Below are 24,783 nucleotides of genomic sequence, written 5' to 3'. Positions count from 1 at the left end.
ATTATACGTTTGATTTTCTCTACTTTATACCCAATCCAAGAAAACACTCCACTGACTTCATGCATGCAGGTGTAATTCACTTGAGCCCGGCTGACATTTCAATGTCACGGACATCTTCATCAGGTGTCAGCGTCGGCCGGGATCCTCGTGTTTGTACAACTCATCCCAACAGAGTACAGGTAGAAATCACAGGGCTGTTTTTTTCTATTTGATTTCCTGGAGAAAAACAAACCCCGATTGTGCGCATAATGTGATCTTCAGCTGATGGATGAACCTGCACTGGTCTCGAGATAAGAAAGGCTTGCAAAATCAGCGGTCTAATCGGGACTCTAATGATCTGGTGGGTGAGTTCAGAGAGCCAACCAGGGGGATGTCGTTGCACTGAGCGGACATGTGTGTCAGTGTTTGCAAATGTATGAACGTGAAGTTGGAGAGGAGGCGAAGGAAAGGCAGCGGGCTCAGCAAAAGACTTCCTCGGATGAACGCAGCCTATAAAAATCCCTAATATGAACATGAATCTTCGTAGCATTACTCTGCAGAGAGCGCGAATGATGAATCAGCGCATCAGTGTAGTGGCAATTATTTCCCTTACCTATCAGTGCCAGGTTTGGCAACTTGCCCAGGCTCTTGCCTTTGTCCAGTAGTCGCTCCCACTTGTAGTTGATGGGGTCAGAACCATCGCTGGACTTGCAGCTCAGCTTGACGTCACTGCCCTCCAGGTGTTTGCCATCCATCCAGCATTTCGGCTTGGAGGGTTTGACTGTAAGACCACATCAGAAATGTTTCTTTGTCACATTGGTACAGATGCACTTATAATTTTGAGTTTTGCAAAAAATGTCAACCATTTAGATGCTTTTTACCTCTGGTGAAGAAACAGAGCAAAGTGACCGAACAAGCAAACAAAGAACAAGAAGCAACACAAAAATAAATAATGCATTTTCACATGTACTGTATCAGTAATGGGTGCATTTTGAAATAAAACAAATAATATAAAAATATAAATAAATGCATATAAATTGACATACTTTTGTGGATATGTGATCATTTGATTAGCCAGAGATACAAGACAAAAGATGAATTTGTAGCACCATCAAAACAGACGTTGTAATTGTTTGACTGACAATGAACGAGGCATTAAATTACTGAAACTGGCCCGTGTGGCTGTACGGGACAAAGTTACAATTTGGAAACTGTTATTGCTATCATAAAATGAAGATTAAAAGTTCGAACAAATATTCTTTGAGTTTAAAAAATACATCTTCCATTCATTGTCAATTAGTGATGATATTAATATCTAAGGGTTAGGGTTGTCTATTTAAATAATATATTAAAAAAATAAATTATTCCACAACGTAAAGTCTCATAATAAAAGAACACATACAAATGAAGTGACCCAATAAAACAAAATGGCTTGCATAAAGGTGAAATGTTTAACATAGAATACGTCTCTCTTTACCCATTTCTCATAAGGGGTTAATCTGGCATCACAGTCATTTCTCCGCGCTGGTGACAACAATCCCATAGGGAATGGATCAATGTGACCCCAAAAGCTGGCTGTGGACGCTTGTGGTAATATGTTCTCCACAGGTCAAAAGGTTTTAGTCATTGTCAAGTTGCTGCAGGCACAATACAGTATAGCTTGTGCCTGCCGAGGCCTGTGCAGCTGCTCTGTTTAGAGGCACGCTGAGAGGCACGGCTCAGCCATAAAAGCAGGAAAACAGCACAGAGTCCCCTCCCTCCCTCGCCAGTGATGTATTTTTAGATCAGTGGCGAGCTATATTTAAACAACTATTTAGTGTTTTTGTTACGCTGTCATATTGAAGATGTCGACTTTTGTGTATTTACTGTCGCAGTATAAGTCCGTAATAGCTCTGTAATGCTAAAATGTAGAGAGTTGGGAGTAAACGGTACACACAGCCTCATAGCTTATGTGCCTTTGTCCGCCTAACCCCTTTTTTTTTCATTCCCCATCCCGCCCTCATCCCTGTGTGTATCCCGCAGCTTTGTCAGGGTCAGTCAGGCCCAACTGCAGCACAAGCAGTTGGCGCCACAGACACACACACAAACACAAACACACCTATGTTTGTCCACACACACACACAAAAAAGGCAACGTGTACACACTCTGTGACAAGAACGGTGGAGGCGATACCGCGCAAGCTCGCGCTCAAACACAGCCACTGGAGGCACGCATAAACCCTGCCGTGCACACAAACACACTCCCACACCGGCTCATGCCAAGCCGGCTACCAGCTCGGCTGCCAAGCTATTATCTTAACGTGGGGAGCGGGAGAAAAATGCAAATGTTCGTCTCTCTGAAAATCGAAAGTGTCACCGCGAAGCTGAGGGCAATTTGTAAAAATCGAGACACTAACTCACTGAAATGTCTTTATGGAAGAGAGAGGAGAGTGAGCGCAAGAGGATTAACAGACTGTTCCATTAGAAAACCAATAACCGCGGGTTGAACTAATCTCCCATGATGTTTTAATAAATCGCCTGCTTTTCTGACATTGAGAACGCTCTTGCTCCTCCCGCCGGACTTTGTGGCTGGCTTTTGTGGTGCAGCCGCTCCCCTCTTGCTGTCTGTCCTTCAGAGTTGTTTAGCTATTTGACACACTCAGGGAGATACACATATCACCACTGAGCTAGTTGTAAGCCATTTAGATCCATCTGTATGTTGGGCGAATGAGGACAACACAAATCTAAAGAAGGGGATACAATGTAGAGACCAAAACAAGACTTTTCTATAGTAGCAATAGTTAAGACATGACTTTGCTTATCAGTAATTACATTGATAACTTTTTTCAATGTTATTGTCAACTCCTCCACTTCAGAAAGTACCCTCAAACTTAGAGCATGGTCTGTTTTCTCATAAATATTAGAGAGGACATGTATTAGCCTGTGCCACACACGCACGTAGAACATTTATCTTGATGCTTGTCCATGTAACTCCGACCCTAACACAATCAATCATGCTCTTCCAGACCCAGTCGCATGTCTCTGGTCTCACCTCATCAACAAACCAATCCAAACGAACCCAAACAGCATGAGCAAAATCAAATCACACTGTCTGAATCAAATTGAATCATTAGGACAGTCAGCATGACGGAGGAAATGTGCCAGGCTAATGATCCAATGACTAGGTCTTCTGTGTGTGTGTGTGTGCGTGTCTAAATGGGTTTGGGTCCCTTCAAAACCTGAGTGTGTGTGTCTTACAATGTGTCTGACAACACTCACCCAGCACAATGAGGTTGACCTGGCTCCAGTGGTACTTTCCCCCAGTCTTGACTTTGCAATAGTACTCCCCAGAGTCGGTCAGCAGCAGGTCACTGATCAGCAGGGAGGCGTCTCCGCCCAGGTACTCCCCAGCGAAGGACAGGCGGCTGGCCTCGCTGCTCGTCGCCTCGTTGGTGTACACCTGGCCCCCAAAGAAGGTAATGATCTAGGTGAAGGGAAGAGAATCGGAGAAAACATTTCAAACAGTGTACTGCATTCACCGACTATTCTGATTCAATACTGAACTCTCATGTGTGAAAAGCTCCCAGCGCCTCTTTCAGCATTAGTGACGCTAAACTAGCATTTAGTTGTTGGTGATGTCGGTATTCATCTAATTAATGCAACCGATCCCCTAAATAAGGCTTGCATATTACTTAACAACACGGTTGGTTAATTTACTGTAATGTCTGTGTCCCAACAGTAATACCCTTGATATATTTGACTGGTAGCCTGCCATCAACACTTAAAGTTACATAACTCTAATGATGGTGCACATACAGCTTAAACATACCCACCTAGTCCCTCACTGGGTGAACAGTGTTGAGAAAATACCAGCACTCATGGGTAACATTGCTAACAATCACTTTTTAATTAACACTTGGGAAATAATATTTTACAAATGAACGCGTTTACTGGAAAGCCTGTATCCTGCCAGTGTTCATTTAGCTGATTATCTGTGAGCGCTGTTATCTCCTTATGCTCTTTCTACGAGTTGGAGCTGTCAAATTGACCAAATAAAAATCTATTCTGGTGCTGAGATAAAAGATTAAAGTACCCACAGTGGCCCTGATGTGATGTTAGCGCTCTGGCTGAAATAAAAGGATTGAAAACGAAACAAATGTCTGAAACACCACAAAAAAAAAATACATTGTGTTTTTTTTTAACAAGGGAAATAAATAAGCAAAACACCAGAGATTTAAATGAAAATAGAAGTCCTGTTATGTGCTTGGTCAGATATGAATCTTTTTTATGAACTGTGAGGTTATGCAAACCAGTAGAGGTGTAAATTTGCTTAATTTGTTCAGCAACTTTTCCTTCAAATTGTTTCAGTCTCCCGCAAATAAACAAAAGTCATTCTTTTAGTCTCTCTTTTATGATGTGATCCTGTTATCTTACAATGTGGTTGCTAAAACATTGCATAAACCATTGAGCTATTTCAGTGTATAAGCACTTGCTGCAATAATTAGCATACATTAGCATGTTGGCTAGCTGACCTGTGTCATGACCCAGAGAGAGGTGAATAGCTGGTCACAATGAACAGCTATTGAGTATTGCAGTATTGTATTGAAGTCAGGACTGTTTGTTTGTATCTATGTGTGCATTTGCTTTTCAGAGAACTTTTGCATTTTGCCTAAATCACAAAATAGATAAAATAGAAAACCCAAAAGAAGCAACGATCGGATGACGTGCATCTTTTTTCAAAACTTTGAAACAAACTAAAATTAGGCTGGAACCGAAAAAGAATCTTTGTGTTGCAGTTTGGGACTTTTCATTTCCCCTTTCTTGTGTATTTTTAGCACAAGGTTCATTGATGTTTGCAAAGACTTGGTCTTCAAAACAAAATCGGATGATTTGAAGCGTCACTGCAGACATCTAACATCTGTAAGCCTGAACTGGGAAGCTTCAATTTGCTCGTCTCTGCCTATTGATGTCTTTGTATGGCATATTTCTATATATTCTCCTCGTTTCTCTTCCCCTCTCTCTCTCCCTCTCTCTTTCCCTATCTCTCTCTATCTACATCCACAAACACAAACAAACACAGCTGTCACAGTGGCCTATTACTCAGGGCAAGTGAGAGCCTGCAGATGGGGACTGCTAAATGCCGGTGCCACAGTGCATCAGGGCCTCCGACACCGGGGAACCTGCTGTGATCACAGGTGACGACTGGCCATTTTACACACACACACACACACACACACACACACACACACACACACACACACACACACACACACACACACACACACGCACACGCTTTTGAGCACATGTAGACTAGAAACACTCTATGAATGCAAACAGACATACATTAGTGTGCCACAGCTTCTGGCACAGAGCGACACGACCCTGGCACCTAAACAAAGTGGGGCATATTTTTTAAAAAGCACCTGCCTGCGGGCACACTTCAGCCGCCTTCATGAACTCATTTATTACTCACATACACACGAGTATAGACGGCATTACAAGTGTACGTGTGTTCATGCTTCTGGTTATGTCTGGGTGTACTATGAACACATGCAGTACTTATGACAGCAATAGAGAGAGAGAGAGAGAGAGAGAGAGAGAGAGAGAGAGAGAGAGAGAGAGAGAGAGAGAGAGAAAGTGCCGGCGAGTGGGAGGAATTTAGAGAACTGTTGGCATAGTTTGCAATTAAAATGAGGGGGTGTGTTTATTTGATGAAAGTTGAAAATACTGTGGAGCAATTCTACCGAGCCTAGTTTTTTTTTTTTAACAGATTCCAGTCTATGGATGAAATATATGAGAACCTCGACTCTGCATGGATTCAAGATTGTCAGTTCTTTCTTTATGTATTTTATTTCTATACCATGTGATACTTTGTTAAAACAGATGAAGATGAAGGACAAGTATTTGGTTAGCATTCAATACACTTAATCAGCCTCATGTATTTATTTATACATCTATCTGAATAGTAGAATAAATACAAAAGAAAAGGAAATACAGAAAAATACATATTCTGCATTTTTGCTATTGTTGGAGATAATAAAGTAGGCTGTTCATAATTGATGTTCATAATTGTTGATGTTCACTTGATGGGCAGCAATTTAGCTTTTCGTTGCATTGAAAATCAAAAACATCCAACTGTTTTCCAAAAAGAAGATCATTTGTGAAAAGTTGAGAATTTCAGCTTCAAGCTGCCTACTCATTGTTTTACATTTTTGGGGAAATTACATTTCCCCCAGTCCGTGCCACTGCTGTTGCTATGTTAACACCAGATGTTGCGAGTGAATATAGTTGCAGGTCAGCACACAGAACATCTGAGGGGCGAGTTCACTAGAAGCATGTAGATGAACTTTGGGGAGACGTCTCTCATCCCTCTGTGTCTTTAACCCATGTAGCCTGTACATTTGTTAACGGAGGCTAAATGTTGACAAGACGCTCTTTCCCTCTCAACACGACCCTACAGCAGAACAAAAGAATGATTTATTCATTCCGCTACAGGCGCAGTCTCTTTCCTAATCAAATTTTCAGACGTTTGATTTTAATTAATGGCGCCTTCAATGATATCATTCTGTTAAATATTCATCGCAATGTGGCGCCCCCCCCTCACCCCACCATTCTGAATCATCAAAGCACAAGACACTTGTTTTTTCCTTTCTTTCATTCCCAGCCCCTCGGTTTCCCCCTCCACGCACTCTTCTCCTTTTCCTTTCTCACATTTCTCTGTGCTAACCAAAACATTGGCTGCATGAGCGAACGACTTTGAAAGAGAAAGGAAATCTCTTTCTTCCGACAGGAAGATGGTGAGATTTTACGCTCTGTCTATCATCAGATACCACCCTCGATTTGGGCGAGAAAAAAACGGTTGAGATTCAAAACGGTTGAAACTACACCAAAAACGTCTCGAGAGGCTGTGAGACACAAAACTAAGTTAAGGCTCTTAAAAGACTTTCAGCAGGGTGATGCTGTACTTCGAGGGATAGTTGCACTGTCATTATGATGAAGTTGAGAATCATCTGCCATCTACTGATTTCATTTTAGGTGTTTTATATAAGCTTTCAGGCGGACACGCAGCAAAGAAAAAACAATGAAATGTCAATGTAAGTGGTGTAATGCAATAACATAAATCATGTATTTGGAACTCAAGTTGTTGTGTTTGACTTATGCAAACAATGTAAAAGACAGAGAGCATATAACAGATGCTTAATATGCCCAGAGGTACTTCAAACTCATGATGTGTGAAGCCTTGAAAATCACTGGGTGAAAACAAGTTGGGCCTCTGATAACTTGCAAAGAAAATAGGAGCACTTGAGAGTGACAGATATGCAGCGCAGACTGTCTTTCTTCCAAGAGCTGACGTGTCGGAGACAACAACATGCCTTTTCGTTGGAGCTTCAGGGAGTGTGAGAGCAGTCTCACGCCAGTTGTTGGTGAGGCAGGCCACAGCGAAAGCTCCAGAGGACCTGGAGTCGCCGCTGAAGCAGTTTTAAGGATAAAAACTGCAGAGACGCCGCTCCGTCTGTTTGCTAACTTAAGCTTACGTTAGCGATTTCTAGCTAGCTTACGGCATTCCAGTTCTTCAAGTTGCAGCCACACATCGGACGGAAAGAGATCCAAACTAATTAGGACTAGTTCTGTGTTAGATGAGCAACGTTGAACTGACATTCGAACAAATAAAAACAGCAAATTGAAAATCGTGTCCAAGTTGTTCTCATTTTTGTGTCTTTAATGAAGGAGAAAAATATAGCACATTCTGGTCATGATTGTTCCTTTGTGAAAGGTACTAAAATTTGAAGTGCCACAGTAACTTTGGGGATTGAGTTAATGTACAACTATTATGGCTCCTTTTGGAAATCAATCAGCACCCAAAAGGAGGAAAGATAGAAGGTAGATAAAAAAGGATGTAAGTGGAAGTAGAGCGAGGCGGAGGAAAAGAATAAGTAGGAGAAGATATATATGTCAGCTAGAAAAAATACAGCCCTAGTAGAAAGAAGTCTGTGTTCTTGTGTTTGGCCAGTAAAAACACTTTCATTTTATTATTTACCTCTGTAGAGGCCGCTCCTGTTGGCAATACATAGTTAAAGAAGCATTACCTTTTTTTTTAAAAAGTTTTTTTTGCAGTACTTCCAGTGGACTCTCTTCAATTAATGTCTTGAACCCCCCCCCGCCGCCCCCCCCAAAAAAAACAGGAAAGAAAAAGGAATCTTATCTCACCACTTTCTGTTTGGAGTTTGGTTTCTGCAGTAGCCACTCAATGTCGAGAGAGCTGGATGATGGGAACTGGTGGTGGCACGGTAAGGTGGCATTGTCCCCAACGACCTTCTTCATCTCAGTCTGGGCACCCGCTGACAGCAGGCTGAATAGAACTGAGGAGGAGAGAGGTAGGGAGTGTGTAGGAGGGGGAGAGAATGGAGGGGTGGGTGGAGAGGTAGAGATATGTCAGATGGGGACACATGCTCGATCCAAACTTGAGACAAGAGGCAGATGCTGCAGATAGGAAGCAAAACCATGCCGATCGAGGAAATTGAGACGGAACGGCGCAGCGAGAGATATGACCCAGAATCACAATCACTATGTGACAGATGCTGAGATACGTCACACCCGGATGCTGAAGAGACGGGATTCTTTTTTTTTTTTTTTTTTTTACAGGAAATTGAGTTTGGCATAGGAGGTCAGAGAGAAGTATTATGATGATCTTTTTTGTTAAACCCTTTTGACAAGGGCAGTCAAAGAACACTTTCCTCTTCACAGCAACAGCTCTGTGCATTGTGTCCTGGGAAGGAAAGGTACACAGCTAAAACTGATGGGATACAGTTGTGGAGTCCTTCTGAATTACTGAAAAATGTCCAAACCTAGTCCTGGCTACTTTTCTATTATCAAAATGGAATTGGGATTGGACACATATCCACAAACGGAACATGCAATCTTACAGTAGTAACACAGTTTCACTCGGTGAGGATCTTGGGCTGCAATCAAAAGTTGCAATAATTATGATTGTGTGCACAAGCGAGTGACTTGGGCACCGGCCAGACTGTCAGGGCCCGTGTCTCAGTGGGGGAGCAGCGAGGCTAATTTATTGGAGGATGCAGGCCCGCCCTGCGGGCTTGAGTGGAATTAGCCAAAGGCGTCAGGGGGGTTTGCTGGAAGCCGATGCGATGGTCGGTGTTGGTGTGTGTTTTTATGTGTCCAGAAGGGGCGGGGCACCACTGAGATATTCGACTCCCTCCACCTGGTAGAAAGGCTTTACGATACCGCAGAGCGCCACTGAGCTTACACACTCCAATGTGACAGATATTTTTGGCTCAACATCATTTAACTTAACTACCGGTCTTTAATGTGATTGCCGAACGAGCCAATAGCTCCTGGGGATTCTTAGCGTGTAAATATAGTTACATCTCCTTTTCATTATCATGCTGCTTAATAGCACGGAGGTTCAATATCCCACAGTGTACAGACTAAATAAACATCATGATGTGGAACACGTATTTAAAGATAAAGAAGGAAAAACTACTGTACAGTCACATGTCGCTCTTTGAAAGAATCCCTTTGTGCTCGACAGACAAAGCCACATGCTGTCAAACGTTCCCCGGGAGGCCAAATGAGCATCAGCCTCCACTGGGCGCCTGTCCACTGGTCCACCCTCGCAGGAGCCAACACCCTGTCCCAGAAGTGATCTCTGGGCCAATGAAAATGTCAGCTCTGTGCTGCGAAACCAATGAGTCAGCGCTGACGCAGGACACACAGGAGTAGCCTCACACAAACCACTTCTTCCAAGGGAGCTTCAGTCATACGGATGACATCACGCGGATTTCAGCGGTTATTGAAGTTTTGTTTAAGCTCCGTCTCTACTTTGCGAGGCTTCCGCGATACGCCCCAGCTCCTCACTGTCAATCAAGTTTAAGGTTTCTAATTGCCATTCACTAGTTGGACAGAGAAAAGGCCATTTCATGCTTGAGCGTGTGTGTGTGTGTCTATTTGGCCGCACAAGAGTGACAGGACACATTGCTGAGGTCTTTCTGCTTTGTTGGACCACCTGTTCACTTCGAGTCATTAGTCAGCAGAAAAATAAGTGCCACCCCCTCCTGACGGCGGAACTCCAGGACCCTGAAGGTATCCCCTTTTATGATTTTTTAATGCATCATTTGCAGGGTCATTTATCTTGTGGGCTCCCCACTGATATTAGTTGGTCTCAGAAAAGAGAGACGTTTGTAGTGAGAAGATTATTCAAGAGGGAGAATGATTATCGTGTGTGTGTGTGGCTGTGTGTGCATTTGGTTGGACCTTATGGTGCAAGGTAATGCTTGATGGTTGTATAGGGGTCTGCTGGGAGACATGTGCCCACTGTCTCCCCTCAGCTCCTCAGGCTAACCTCTATAATCAGGGCTCCCACAACCATCAGCGGCCCACGGCTGAACCCAGCACTGTAGCAGGCCTGATAAGAGCTCCCAGGCTCTTCTCTTACCTTCCACCTTCTACTTAACTTCTCACCGCTTCAACTGTAGGCTCTGTGAATGGAAGAGTTTACCTGAAGGATTGATAGGGCCAGGGTGACCGCTGAAAGCGGGGCATGGCAATCTTTTTACACACAAGATACTAGACTTTCCACATGCTCACTTTAGATTGACCTCCAAACAATGACTGGGGCCAGCGCACAAACTTTGGAATTGCTGGTGTCGAAAATGTGCTTCATTGCCATATCAATGGGTATTTGAATGCTATAAATTTACTGTATTGTATTTCACAGTATGTATTTGACAGAAAATAAATAAACAGCAAATGTGCTGTACCCTATAACGGAAAGAAAATCGTCTTCGTCTTTGCCGGAAAGAGTTGGCAAAGAAATTACATTTGGTCTTGGTTGGTATAGAGTTGCTGCTCCCCACTTGCTCCACCTCTAGTAGTAATGGTCTTGGTGAGGGGCTTTTGTGCTGTGGAATGGATGAAACAGTGGTCCCAAAATGAGCTCGCCTTGGTGTGTCTCTGCATTTGGATTGTCCTCATTTACCGTTGGCACAGCTGGGACGATTGGACTGCAAGACCCCATCGTTTGTGTCAACATTAACTATGAGACAAAGCATAATTCATTGCTGTGGCAGCTATGCACACGCAGTGGGAAAAACTGTCTGGTCAGTCAAGTTTGGGTTTATGACCTTGGTTTTTAATTTGCAGTGAGGTGACCCAGAAAGAATAAAACCTGTGAGACATATTAGCTTAAACCGAGATAAACCTCCCGGTCACGGTGCTATTCATGCTTTCACATGTCTTTATGAGATTCCATAAGGACATGGAAAAGGCCATCTAAATAAATGGCCATCTTGAGGGAGAGATAAATGTGGAGAGGACTTGTGATATGATAGCTCGCACGTTATTCCAGGCCATGCCCTCCATCCCTCTTTCTCTGTCATTGTGTCTGCTCTTCTCAGCTCTGTTTGGCTCGGCTTCATGCTTTCATTTCTGGCGAAGGTTCAATCTTTATCCAAAGAAAAAAAAGGGGGAAAAAAAAAGCATATCGTAATTAACAAAAGCAAGCAAGCAAGTGGAGGCTAAACACCAGAGGTTTGGATAGAGAGAGAGAGAAAGAAAGAGAGACTATGATAGAGAGACGTATTTGACAAAGCAGGAGAGTGAGAGGCTGTGGTGAAATATGGAGGAACCCATTTCTATGAAAAAGCCCTAGGGGGAGTTGTGCTCCAGTAAATCCGCCTTACAGAGCCCTGCAATCTTGTTATAGTGTGGCCAGTGAGACGGACAGACAGACAAACAAGGCAGGCCTGGATCTTTCACACTGCCCAAAGTCAAGCCCCATATCCCTTCAGTCAGCACATTGGCCTGGCCGGGGCCTTTGCTATGTCCAACGCTTGTGACCTCTGGTACTCAAACACAGCAGATCAGAGAAGGGAGAGGGACAGAGAGATAGAGGGGTGGGGGGGGGGAGGTAAAAGGACAGAGAAAAATGTGTTGAGGGAGGGATGGAGGGATGGTGCAATGCCTTATTTCGAGCACTTACTGTAAGTCACTGGTGTGGAGGATGGATTATACCATCACAAAGGTGGTTTCAGACACAGGTTAGCAGATGCACAATAGGGGGAAAAGACTGGAGGTATTGCCGTTTTATTACTCCTGACAATTTCCCATTCTGTGCATTCATGCTGCTTTCCGTGTGCAGAATACATGTGTGCACACCTCGACTTTCTGTACACGCGCGACTGCTTGTGTGTATGATGTATGCTTTATGTGAAGACACGCGGCCTATCTCCACAGCAGAGATGAGAGGGACTATCTTCTGCCGACAGTATAGAGTGCCTCAGCACACACACACACAGACACACACACACCTTCAAGTCACATTTGAGTAACGTGTACAGCCTCACTGCAGCAGGCAGAGGTAACATTCATCTCCCTGCCAATATGTAAAAGGACTGCTTATCTTCTGCCAAATATAGGTTTATCAAGGTCAAGGAACGGGATTAATGGAGAGAGAGAGAGAGAGAAAAAGAGAGAGAGAGAGAGAGAGAGAGAGAGAGAGAGAGAGAGAGAGAGAGAGAGAGAGAGAGAGAGAACTGTTTGGGCTATGACCTCCGTATACACATTCTCTGAAATATAGGACTTTTTGCATGTAACGAGCAAAATCCTACAAGGCAAATATGAATACAATTCCTCCATTCTTATTGCTGACATAAAGCTAGTTTTTAGCTGAATATGGGACATGCCGAGAGGAGCACGGGGCTGATGAGACAACAGTGAAATTCTCACAGCTCAGCGTGCTGCCTAAAAGGCTGTGTCTGCTGCCACCGCTCGTACAGCAATCCTGACCTGAATTGGCTTTTCCAATGCCAGGCATATATGCCACCAATGAAGCAAAGAGATTCACAGAGAGTACATGTAGGTTACATCTTGCCCTCGCCTCTTTCCCGATATCTTGAGGGATTTCAAGAAAGACTGGCTCAAAAAAATAAATAAAGAAATCTTCAGATGTCTCAAACGACAAGAGGCCGCCTCTGGTTGAGTGCCTGCAAAAACAACCCCCGATGCACACGCTACGAGAGAGTCCTTTACTCATACAGCCACAGCTCGCTTTTTAATTACAGCTTCTTAAGGGGTAAGTCTCTTTAAATGTACCAAGTTATCATGGCCTATTAAAACACATGTTTTGCATATGGCACACTACACTAGTCTCCTTGTAGTTTCAAGGTCCAACTCATGAATATATTGCTCCCGTGAAAATCAAAGGGGCTGTTTTTTTTTTCTTCCCCTGACTGGAGGCTGACTCTTTGAAGGGATAAAAATCCCATAATCCTCCTCGCCTCACACCCGGCGACCGACGCTCCCTTCTGCTGACACGGAGCTTTTGTTGGTAACACTTTACAATGAGGGACATAGAGTCATTAACAAGGAAGGAGTAGGGAACAAATAAGCCAATAATTGATGAATAACAACACCCAGAGGCAGCTTACTAGTAAAAATTAGTATGTAAAGTAATTATGAAGTTATGATCAATTCCTTTTAAAAAACTAATATTGAGATGTCTTGGCCAGATTAAAAATATTACAGTGTCACCTTTTTATATCCGTGATTTGACGCACCACTAGGGCTACTTGAGGAGTCTTCTGGAGCTTTTAAACATTAATAAGTGAAGGGTTCATGTTCTTCTTTGACGAGAGGCTTCAAAGAAGTCTGGCAGGAGCAGTAATGGATGGGTTTGAGGTAGAAAAGAAGGCATGGAATCGTTTCCATGATAATCCCTTGAACTTGGGGAGAAGGCGGAAAAGAGAGGGAGGACCAATGGCTATGGGGAAAAGGGAGATGAAATACCACCGAGGTCTAAATAATGTAGGGCCTTGTGGTAAATGTTCACCTTGTGCCGCTCTTATTGCCTTCATTAGCATCCCTTTCATGGCCCCGCCGTTGCTGTCACGTCGAGCAGTGTAGGGACGGCGTCCCGCTGACAGATCCCCAAAATAGATCCAAAATTAGTTTCGCGACAAGCACTTTTAATTCCCTCAACGTATTCTGCATTTTTCTCCCAGCAAAATAAGGACGCGGGGAGGAGATGGGGAGAAAAGCTAATTACACCGTTCCCCAAGGGAGGGAGAGTAAGTGAAACCTGCTTACAGCGCGATACGCGTCTTATCAATGGCGCATCTGGTGGCTCCACCCACACTCATGGGTGTACCTGTCCAAGGTGCTCCCGCTGCTCCATTAATCTTCTGGTCCAAAGAGGACAGAGCTTCTGGTTAAGGGCTACACTAAAAAGTCTTTCACTCCCATGCAACACGTTCACCGACCTGCACGACAAGCACCGCTTGCTTTTACCGACTTTATAGGTAAGTTTACTGTGCTGGGTTTGGTTGTCTCCAAAATGAACACGTATACAAAAATCAAAAGAGATGCTAGACATTATTGTGAGCAGCTTGACTTCATCCACCGCATGCAGTGCAGAGAGTGACAGGCAAGACACTTAAAACTCCTGTTTAGCAACAAGAAAACACTGATTGTCATTGGCTGTATCTTTCTTTTTTCAAACGAACAAACAATTCATCATTTTGGAAAGGATGGTCCCCATTTAAAATGTTAATTACAGCAATGCATCTTAGAGACTCCAGCCCGACTTGCAGAATAATCTGCAGGAGCTTGCGTGGTGTTAAACCGTTTACGGGGTTACATTCGGCTTGAAAAAAAACAAAAAAACACTATTGCAGACATTTTTCCTCCGTTTAATGCGTTCAGACTGAACAAGGTCCAAATGTCAAATGGTCTGTTTTGCACCAGATAACACACTTGAGTTAAATGGGGCTTGGACAGTGACCTCTTCTTTTTTTGCTGCAGCAACAGTTCCTCCCAACTTCTGGCAAAGTCTAAACAGAGCAGCATGTGTGCACATTCACTTTGTTCTGCATGGGCATCTCCAAACCTGAGACCGTAGAGAAGGGGAGCGTTGATGTCTTGTAGAAACTTCATCACCAAGGTGACTGAAGCTGTGTGTGGCTGTGTGTGCGTGTGTGTAAAGGGCACGTACGCCCGGCAGCACGTGCACACGATCTTGAATAAACCTGCTGTCTTCCCACTGAGAAAACACATTTTAATAGGCGACAGATGAGAGTGAATCCTTTGGCAGATTTAGACGTGCATAAAAAGTGCTTCATTCTTTTTCTGCTGTTGCCGCGAACATTTCGCTGAAACTCATTTTCACGAGCGCGCGTCTCAGACAGAGGAGAAAACGACTGCCCGGTTTCCAAAGTGTCAAGTCAGCAATTTGGACTATCAAAAGGAAACAACTCCAAATCCGTTTTGAGAAATGATATTTGCTTTGACAGAAATCAAATTTGGTCTCCCTCACAAAGAAAACTTTCTTTGTATTTCTGTACAAAAAAGAAGGCTCAGGTTCCTCCTTCTTCATGAAAGCATTGTCCCAGGGCTGAGCTCATTCCTTGGTCTGCGTGGCGTTAAGGTATTTTTGTTGGCAGGGCTTTGTGAATAAGAGCTCTTGCTTCGACCCTGCATGCCTGACAGATGGTGCAGAGAGAAACAAGATGAGCCGTATTCATTAAAACATTGAAGACGACAGGTCTGCCTGCTGCTGCTCGACTTAAAGCTTTCCTGTTGGGCATTGGTATGGTTTGATATCATATCTCACTACTGCTGGAGTTTGGACAGATGGGCGAGCTGTGATATAAACAACCATAATGCCCACAGTGCACATATAAACAAGCCTCCTGCCTCTTTCCCTGGCACATCATGCAACCGTGGGCATAGTTCCCCCGGGGACACAAAATGCTCCTTGATTTCCCCCCGTTATTTATGTGGACTAATCTCAATTTGTGGCTGGCAAGCGCGTGAACGAACTCCTCTCTCATTGTTGGAGTGGCTGGACATGGGCACTGACCTCAGCGGATCAATACTTAATAAGCTTTTGTGCTGCCAACTCCATTTTGCTGCAATCTGCAATTTTTTTTTTTTTTTATGTCCATTAGGTTGAAAATAGAGCTGACTAGGTGTATGACTACAGGAAGCAGAATGTATCGCCGCCGCCTAGGCTTTCTCTGATGATGGATGCTTCGCGATAGTGCGAGACCAATGTAAAACTTAACAAATACTATCTAGCTCACGCACTATAAAGTACTACACCCATGACTTTTATTAAATGCAAGTCAATACACCAGTGGTGTTTCAAAGAAGCCTTTAACAACCTGTGGAAAGACAATAAAACACTCTGGTTAAGTTTGGCTGCACGTGACGAACAAGGGGAACGGGACAACAAGCCCAGAGCTTGAGCTATATTTGGAGCGGCTCAGCTCTTGGAAGCATTTGTCAGATAGCCCCAATCTCGATATGTAAGCGAGTGTGGTGATTCTGGACGCTCCTCGTATTCTTCTCCTCCTCCTCGTCCTCCTCCTCCTCCTCCTCCTCCTCCCCCTTCTCTTCCTCGCCTCTCTGCACACGCAGATTAAATTCCGTTTATTGAGGTCACTGCGATTATTTGTCACTGTCTAAAAGTCCAAGTTCACCTGGGGTTAGACGCGAAGCCTCTCTGAGCAAAGATGCTAATTTACTGCACTGGGTCCACGGGAAAGTAGGAACTATACACAGCAGAGCAGCTCCCGTGTTGTACATTTAACCGGCTAATTGAAAACAGACGGGACGCTAACTCCCTCCCTCCATCCGCCCAGCTCTAGCGCGCTGCGTCACTGACATATTAGCGCTGTCCCCCAGTCCTGTGGTATGCATTTGACATATCACTTTACTCGATCGGCTAAGCAGAGAATAACAAAGCAGGGGGACGCCTCGTTCGCAAACGAGGGGATGGTATTGTTTCAGCCGCTCCAGCGCTCGCTGCAGCTGCAAAGGACATCGAGGTAACCTATCCAATCCGCGCCCGTGACGAGGAAGGACACGTCGATGGCTGCCATTTCCCCAGAGGTGAGCAGATGCCACGTCTGTTTTGGCAGCTGTACACTGAGAGGTGTCGACGGGTGGGGCGGCTGACGGAGGCAGAGTGGTGGCTGCACGGCGGCCAGGCAGGTCAACAGGGGGATGAGAGGCTTCCAGGAAAAGGCCTCACTTAGGCTCATTTAGAAGAGTTAATGGACCAACATACCATCTGTCCTTATGATTAGCTCAGCCAATTCAGGCAGGGCACTAACCTTGTTCACCTGCTACACATACATAAAAAACACCTCGTGGAACATGTGCCTTTAATTGGGCTGTGCTTTTACTTCAAGTGGTCTGTTCAAAATTCAAGATTCAACATGTTTTTACTGTCATATGCACAGATAACAGACGGTTATTCTATATAATGAAATGCTTATTTTGCTCGATCCTTCGAACACAGAATTACAATAAACTTGAGCTAAAAAATAAATGAATAAAAAAAAGGCACAAAATGTAAAAGATATAACAGTATTGCACACAAATGTGATAATAGTATTGCTATGATAAATATGATAAAATATTGCATACGTATGTATGAATGCATGTACCTTGACTTATAATAATAAAGGAAAGGGCACATAATATCAAAAGACGATGTTCAGATTCAGGTGCTTTGTAAATATTGTATGAAACACTCCATCCATGGAGAAATTCACACAGCCCCGATTCAGAAACTGTGCCTTTCAAGGTTACTATAACGATAAACCATAAAGTCTCTGGTAGGAGTGACAATAAACTCACACAGTCCTCGACCGGAAAGCGCTGACCTATCAGAGCCGACTCTTCAGGACGGTAACTTAAAGAGACACGACATGGAACGTTCCAGTCAGGTCTGTTGAGTCACATTGAATGTTCAAAAAACATGTTTTTTGAACATTAAAGCATGTGAACATACTCCAATAGAAACCCAACATACAATGGAACCTAAAAATGAGCATAATATGTCTCCTTAAAGGTCAGTCAAGAACAGTTTGAATGACTCATAGGTGGTTTATATCCTTTCGTCCAGACCATATGAAAGCGTTAGCACTTTACGTCTTTCATAAAAAAAGTAACCAGTAATTGTCTCCTAACATTAATACAAAATCACACACGCTCCTCGAAACAAATCCTCTTGCCCTTTGTGCTGCTCAGCATCACTTCTTCCCGCCCCCCCAATGTCTAGAGAAGGAATGCCCACGCGGCCACATCCGAGGGCGGAGGGAAGATTGAAACCAGATGAATGGAGCTCGGCTACAGCCTGCTCGCCAGGCCCATATTTCACTCCCCAAAGCCTGATTAAAACGAGGTGCGGCACTAGCCGGGCCAAGGCAGCTTATTCCGGCTCGCAGAAGGACATTTGCTTGCAGTGACACTCTGGGCGAGAAGGAAACGGGGCGAAGGTCAGAAATAAAGTCTCGCCAATTTGCTCACACTGTCCCTGTGGAGGTTTCCTCAGAACGGCCTAGACGGTTCCTAAATTTTATACAGATACAATTAATTTAATGAAATGAGAGTCGGCCTGAAAACGAGGAGGGATCTGTCACTTTGCATTGTTTTTTTTATGGGTTTTTTTTGCGGCTGAGGAGGTATAAAGTAGGCCGTTGGCGTGGAAACTGTTAACTGATGTGCCAACCGAAATGAGGGCAAACTGCAAGAATTATTAGCGTCATAGAGCGGTTGGATAAAGAATGCCTTTTCTGATTTGAACAATAGTTGAACTGTTTCGGTGCCATCAATGGCCTTTTAGAATAATTGATGCCTTGTTGTGAATGTATGGATTGTGTCTGAGTATAAGGCGTCTTGTAGAATATAATGTGCCTTATCAAGGGTTTTTGTGTGTTGCAGGGTGGAGCGCACATGTCAAGAATAAATCCTGAATTCTTAGAGCATATGACACTGTTTTCAATTCTCTGAGGCATACTGTTCATGTTTCTGTCCACAGACATTACATTCAGTGTGAGCAATGTTGCAAACTTTCACCATGAAGTCACTGGGTTTAAGAACAGACACACACACACACACACACACACACAAAAAAAGCTCTAAACATGCCACGCGCCGTTTCCTCCTGTGTTGAATCGTCAGAGTGCTCACACAATGAGTGTGTCTTTAAGCTGGAGGTCATGCTACTGTGTCGTGACGGTCAGGGAGCGGACATCCACGTCCCCCGAAGCGGAGACGTTTTGAAATCGCTGACCCCTTTTTGGTTTGAAAACTCCAGCATTTTATTGTGGAAGTCCAGACGGAAATCAGAGAAGTTTTAAAAGGATGACCTCTCCGAAAAAAAAAGAAAGAAGAACAAAAAAGCCACAAACGCCGGTGGTTAATTCAACGTTGATGACAAATTACATCTCGCTGTCTGTGCCAGCAGCTGTTGTGCAGTTAAATCCTGCATTTTGGAATGCCACGACATGCCGACATACGCGACGGGCGAGCTATTAGCCGCCAGACACGGAGGGAGCCTGGGTGGCGTAGGTGTGCGTCGGCCTCCGTGTGCCGAGCTGAACACGTGTGGGAGTGTGACTGACTGATTAGCGGCTGTTTTCATCGGCTGTCTGCAGTCGCCCTTTCCCCAGATAGCCGGACCGAGTGGGAGAATATCGCGCTATTTTTCCGGCGCTGTCTGCTCTCTCCTTCCTTTCCCGTGCAGCTGGCCGGCCGCACTCGCCACTTGATGCCAAACACACTCCCCTCTATCCCCCTGACGTTTCCGCTATGCTACCGCTGAGAGAGTTGCGGCTCGCCTGCCCGTCGCCTGCCTGAAACACATGAGTAAATAAGGCCCGGCTCATTTCATTGGGCCATAATGTTTAATCTACATTTGCTTGGTCAACGAGAGGTTAATCTCATTACCTTTTGCTAAATGGCATGCCCGGGCGTCCTCTGACAAGACGAAGGCTAGACACGAGTTAATTAAGAGAGCAATTAAAAGAAGACAGTAAGTCCCACTGAACGGCGGTAATATGTTTCCTTGACACCAGCGCAGCGTTGTTATGTAACACGGTTCTACGGTAGTTTGTCACTGATAACATTTTCATTACGAACAAAGGAGACTAGTTATAGTGGAACAATACAAAGCCCTGGCATCAGATGAGCTTGTTTTGTGGTTGAGCATGTGCTTCCAACTAAGCTTGAACACTATTTGTGGTTTACCTGCTGCGAGGCGCCTTATTAAAAGTAAGCCTTACCACAATACACACACACACACACACACTATTAAATCAGTTAATCAACTCCAAAAGGTTGTTAAAAATCTGACGTGCAATTAGTTGAGACCGGATTGGAGAAGACTTTAATGTCATATGACGTATTGGAATCGACCTTGGGTGTGCCAAAAAGAACTAATTTGAGGCATAAAACCTTCAAAAAATGGGAATATTACAGTTAACGTTAATTTAAATTGAGAAATCCTCACAATAAAAAATGTTTTAAACATAATATGGTATGATTTTCATGATCTGCACTTTTTCCCCAGGCGGCAAAATCCAGGTCTAAAAAGTGAAGCAAACGCAAAACTGCCTTGAACCTGCATTCCTTCTAACGGCCAAGAGGAGGCGACTCCACTGGTTGCAGAATATGACACTTCTTTTTACTTGATTTACTACCCTCAGTAAACATTGAATCATGGGTTCATAGTCTCAATATACCAGATTCAAGATGTCTTCAATACATGATGTTCCTTTAGTAAATTAGATTTAGAGTAAACTAAGACTTTTTAGCAGGATAGGCTTTAGGGCGGGGCTAACTGGTGATTGACAGGTTGCTACCACAGCATTTGGTCATGAAGTGATTGAAGTACAGGACATGTGTTTTTCATGATGCGCAGCACTGTTGCCAAAGGAAGTTGAAAAAGTGTATCAAGGAGCCTCTGTGGGGAAAAACCTAAAAACTAACTACCATGTTCTGCAAAAATATTGTTTTTATTATGACTTCTGATCAATGAAGACCACAAAGCAGGCAGGCTATTAGACATCTAATATGTGACAAACCACTAAAACACGCTAACAGCCAACTTCATACTAATGCCAAATGAAGTATTACACATCATGACGCAGGATTTACGTCATAAAGATTTACATCATCCTGGAATGTGTAATCTGACTTTACAAGAGTTCTGCCTCTGTGTCATCTCTTTGAGGGCCATTAGGCACTTTTTCAGTGTCCTGTTAGGGAACAGGAAAGCGAGGGAGCTGGGGAAGTAGCCTGTTGAGCTGCCTGCCCTGTGGGTACCACTACCGGCTCGAGCCTCCCTACAGATGAATCATAAACAAGTCCCTCGGCCTCCGTGACTTAATCCCCTGTGACATCGCCACGGGGCCACGGCGGAAGAGGGAGCGGGGAGAAAAAGGGAAAACATGCCCCGTGCTCAACTTTCAAGTGAATTAAACATTAGGATGAATGCGTATGAGGTGTATCTGAGGATACGTCATTGAGTTGAAGTAGTAATTTAACAGATGATAGCATCTGGATGTGTGTGCCGGGTGGGTGCGGATGTTTTGGGAAAGGCAAAGGGACTTTAATTTTGTGCTTCATAGAAGTAGGAGTCACTTCATCTCAGGCTCTACCTTCGAGCTCCCTTCTTTTCCTCTCCGTGTGTGTATTATGCTAATTCATGTCCCACAGTTCTTTCATTTAAATTTGGCCACACAGCTTAAGTTTGGGGAGTCTACAGAGTGTGGCAGCTCCAGCTATAATCAACATCGTGCTCCTTTTAGGCATGAGAACGCATACCCAGGAGGGAGCAATAAATGGATTTATTTTAGGAACCTGAATGTAGAATCTTAGTTTGGGCCAGACATGCTAAGTGCTTTGTCCCTTATGCATTAGCCCTGGGGCAGTATTTCCTCTTTAATTTAAAAAAAAAGAACAAGGTGCAGGCGCAAAACAGTGTCGACAGTGTGCCGTAACCGAGGTGGGAGCGGCCCGGCCCGGTGGTGTGTATGATTTTTTCGCTCTAAAAGTTCGGGATATGATTCTCACTTTGCAGGCGCTCTGCAGGCTGTGCTGATGCAAGGCGCTTTTGTCTCGAGATTAATGAAAGACGTTTGGCTCTTTGGCATTTTGAATCCCACACAAAGGTTAAAAACAGCCCGTGACCAGTGAAAGGTTTATGGGGCGCGCCACTCAGATGGTTCTGCTCGCTCCGGGAAGCAATTCTTTCGTCCTACACTTTCTCCACCATTTTTTAAACCGACACGTCAAGTAAATGAAAAAGTGCCGCCGCGTTTCAAACTTTTCTTTCCGAGTAGCTCTGCTGACAAATTTGATTTCAGTCAGCAGAATGAAACCCATTAACATGTGTCTTTGTCTCTCGCCTTTCCAACAGGTGTTGAGCTTCTGTGTCTGTGCGTCGTGTATTCCAGCACGCTGACGCGAATAACAACAATCTGGTGAACGTATGTCCGTGTCGGAAAGTCTCGGTATAACAACCCCCTGAATCTTCCATGGACATGCTGGCATTGCTATTATTATCTGGTGGAGTGATTTAGGCGGCCAGGTGTGGATTACGGGTCCCATCTGTCTTGCTGGCTAACCTCAGGTATTTAAAAAACACTCTGATGTGTGCTGAAGTCCCTTTGATTTTTCTGTTGAAGAAACGTTGGGCGGCGTGTTTTAACAGGTCGAGGGGAGTCTGGGGTGGTTACGATCTTAAAAGCTTCCTGATATAAGCACTACTGCGTACATGTTACACCAGGTTTTCCGTCCCATAAATTGTGAGAATCTCTCTTGTGGCGGCGCTAAAAAGAGGCAGGTGTGGACATCAAATATGACTTGACAATAGTCCAGATTACTACAGAAACCTCCATGCATGATTAAATGAAATGAAAAGTGCAAATCCCTCTGGCTAACCTGGGAGCCTTTGAGGAAGAATGGTGCAGAAAAAGACCCACTGTATGTGATTCAATGCTTCAGAGGAAATGTGCCACGCTGCATCCCCTCAGGCTGATCTCCTCTGTGAATCGCACCGCTCTTATGGCTCTCAAAACCTTTTTCTCCATTACCTTTGCTCGCACATGGGTAACAGGCGAGGCTGAGAGGGAGAGGTTACCAGCTCTGCTGTCCCGACCCCACCATCGCCATGTATACGTGTCTCCCATTACTTGGCCCCTTGCTGTACATCCGACCTAATAAAGAACACACGCACAAACAGCAAATGCTGTGAAAGCACACTTTTTTGCCACTGCACGGCGACTGCTCAGCCGAGAGTGCTTAATGCCTGTGCCATGCATGGCTGGACCGATGCCAAGAAGATGACAATGTTCTCCCCTGAGTCCAGAAGAAGAAACTGTTCAGACATCTCAGCTTTCCTCCTCCTTGCCACATGCTGGCTCGGTACATTGCTAACCACTAATTCCAGATGAAGAGTCATCAGGGTTTGAGCGAAAAGTACCACAGCTGAGATCAAGGCGAAGATGTTAAAACCAAGGCCACAAGGAAACTTCTTATACCGAGAGAACTATCAAAGACGAAGAACAACCACAGCTGCTGGATCTGTGTTAAAAGTTAATGTTAAAAGCCATTTTTATCATGTTGTAACTGGATGAAGAACTTTAATTTGCATTCTGTAAAAATACACGGAGGCGTTTTATGAAAAACTTACTTTTTCAGAGCTTATGGATATACAATTGGGTATCTGGCATACCTACCAATCCACAGACTGTGAAATAGTTATATTATCTAAATAAAATAAATGTTTTTTTGGAGAGAGATTTAAAGAGACAGGTAGGAAAATGGAGCGATACAGGTTTATTCAGACGGACAGTATGATCATTTGTTTGTTTTTTCAACATTAAACGATGTAAATATATTCCAGTAGAGACCCAAAATATAAGTTTGAACCTGAAAACGAGCATGAAATTCCTCCTCTGAAGCTTGTAGATGTATCTATGTTATTGTACTTTATCTTAAGATGCATTGTAGAAACTCCTGAACCAAAAAACTGCATTTGATTAAAAAACATGAGGAGTTATGCCACTGGCAAAATTCAATTATCTCAGAAAGTACTATCCATGAGAAGAAATGACTTGATAAAAATTGCCTTCTGCAGCGTAGAGCCATTTGCAACAGACATGTGTTTATTTATCCCAATGTAGCCAATCAGGGACAATTTATCTCCCCTTATCCCTAATGGATTAGGTACTAATCTGTTTGCTGAGGGGAAAAAGAGAGAGAAAAGAGCTTTTCTCCTCTCATCCTCCACATATTAATATTTCTATTAGTGTTGGCTCCGAATGATGTGATGTGACACTTGTGGCTCCGCTCGAGAAGCCGGGCTAATAGGGGGGATAGAAGTGGAGGTCAGCCTGGGAGACAAGAGGATTTGGTTCCACCTGAGATCTGGCACCGCTGCAAGTCGGAGCGCGTGTGCGCGCACTGTGTGTCTGCATAATCGCACGGTGATGCGTGTGTGCGCATTAAAGTGGGATCTGCCGGACTCGTAAATGCAGATGTTCTTTCGGCGTGTGAGCAGTGCGATCGGAGCTGCATCGCATGCTGATTACGGCTCTCTGTGCAAGAGCGATGGGGAAGAAGACGACTCCTGTACGGTTTAATGAGCAGAATGGGTTTGGCCCGGAGCGAGGTCTTTGGGAACAAACACACATCCAGCGCGGCGCCAGAATGTCCTCTTCTATTCCAATACACTCGCTGGATAGCGCATTCCATACCTAATTAATTTCTGCACTCGCATAAACACCGCTTTGATTGTGCATACCTAGCAGATTTGTAAACACGCGCGCGTGCACGCACACTTGAGTGAGAGAGTAATGCTGCCCTAAGCAATGTGCTACCGACTCCATGGCGCACGACCTTCAAGCCCCAGTGTCCTCCGTCCCTGAGATGTCCTTTATTACAGCCTTACTCCTATCCCACGCTAATGCGAAGAGGGGAGGGGTGGGAATAACATCTGCATGAGCACGAG

At 44.2% G+C, this 24,783-nt stretch overlaps 1 protein-coding gene across 1 annotated transcript in view; it reads right to left on the bottom strand.

The window, feature by feature from the left end:
• clmpb (CXADR like membrane protein b) overlaps positions 1 to 24,783 on the bottom strand; it is a 60,635-nt gene that overhangs the window by 4,985 nt on the left and 30,867 nt on the right. Inside the window, exons 2-4 of the mRNA XM_068585102.1 lie at positions 8,166 to 8,317; positions 3,237 to 3,441; positions 593 to 760 (exon numbers count right to left, since the gene is read on the bottom strand). Coding sequence (XP_068441203.1) covers positions 593 to 760; positions 3,237 to 3,441; positions 8,166 to 8,317 — 525 coding nt within the window. The remainder of the gene's footprint in view (positions 1 to 592; positions 761 to 3,236; positions 3,442 to 8,165; positions 8,318 to 24,783) is intronic.

This window comes from Clinocottus analis, unplaced genomic scaffold, assembly GCF_023055335.1.
Source record: "Clinocottus analis isolate CAN_PGR_092001 unplaced genomic scaffold, fCliAna1.0.p SCAF_2, whole genome shotgun sequence".
NCBI classification, from domain to species: Eukaryota; Metazoa; Chordata; class Actinopteri; order Perciformes; family Cottidae; genus Clinocottus; species Clinocottus analis.
The sequence above is the reverse complement of the archived record's forward strand: the minus strand, read 5'-3'. Positions and strand labels throughout refer to the sequence as shown.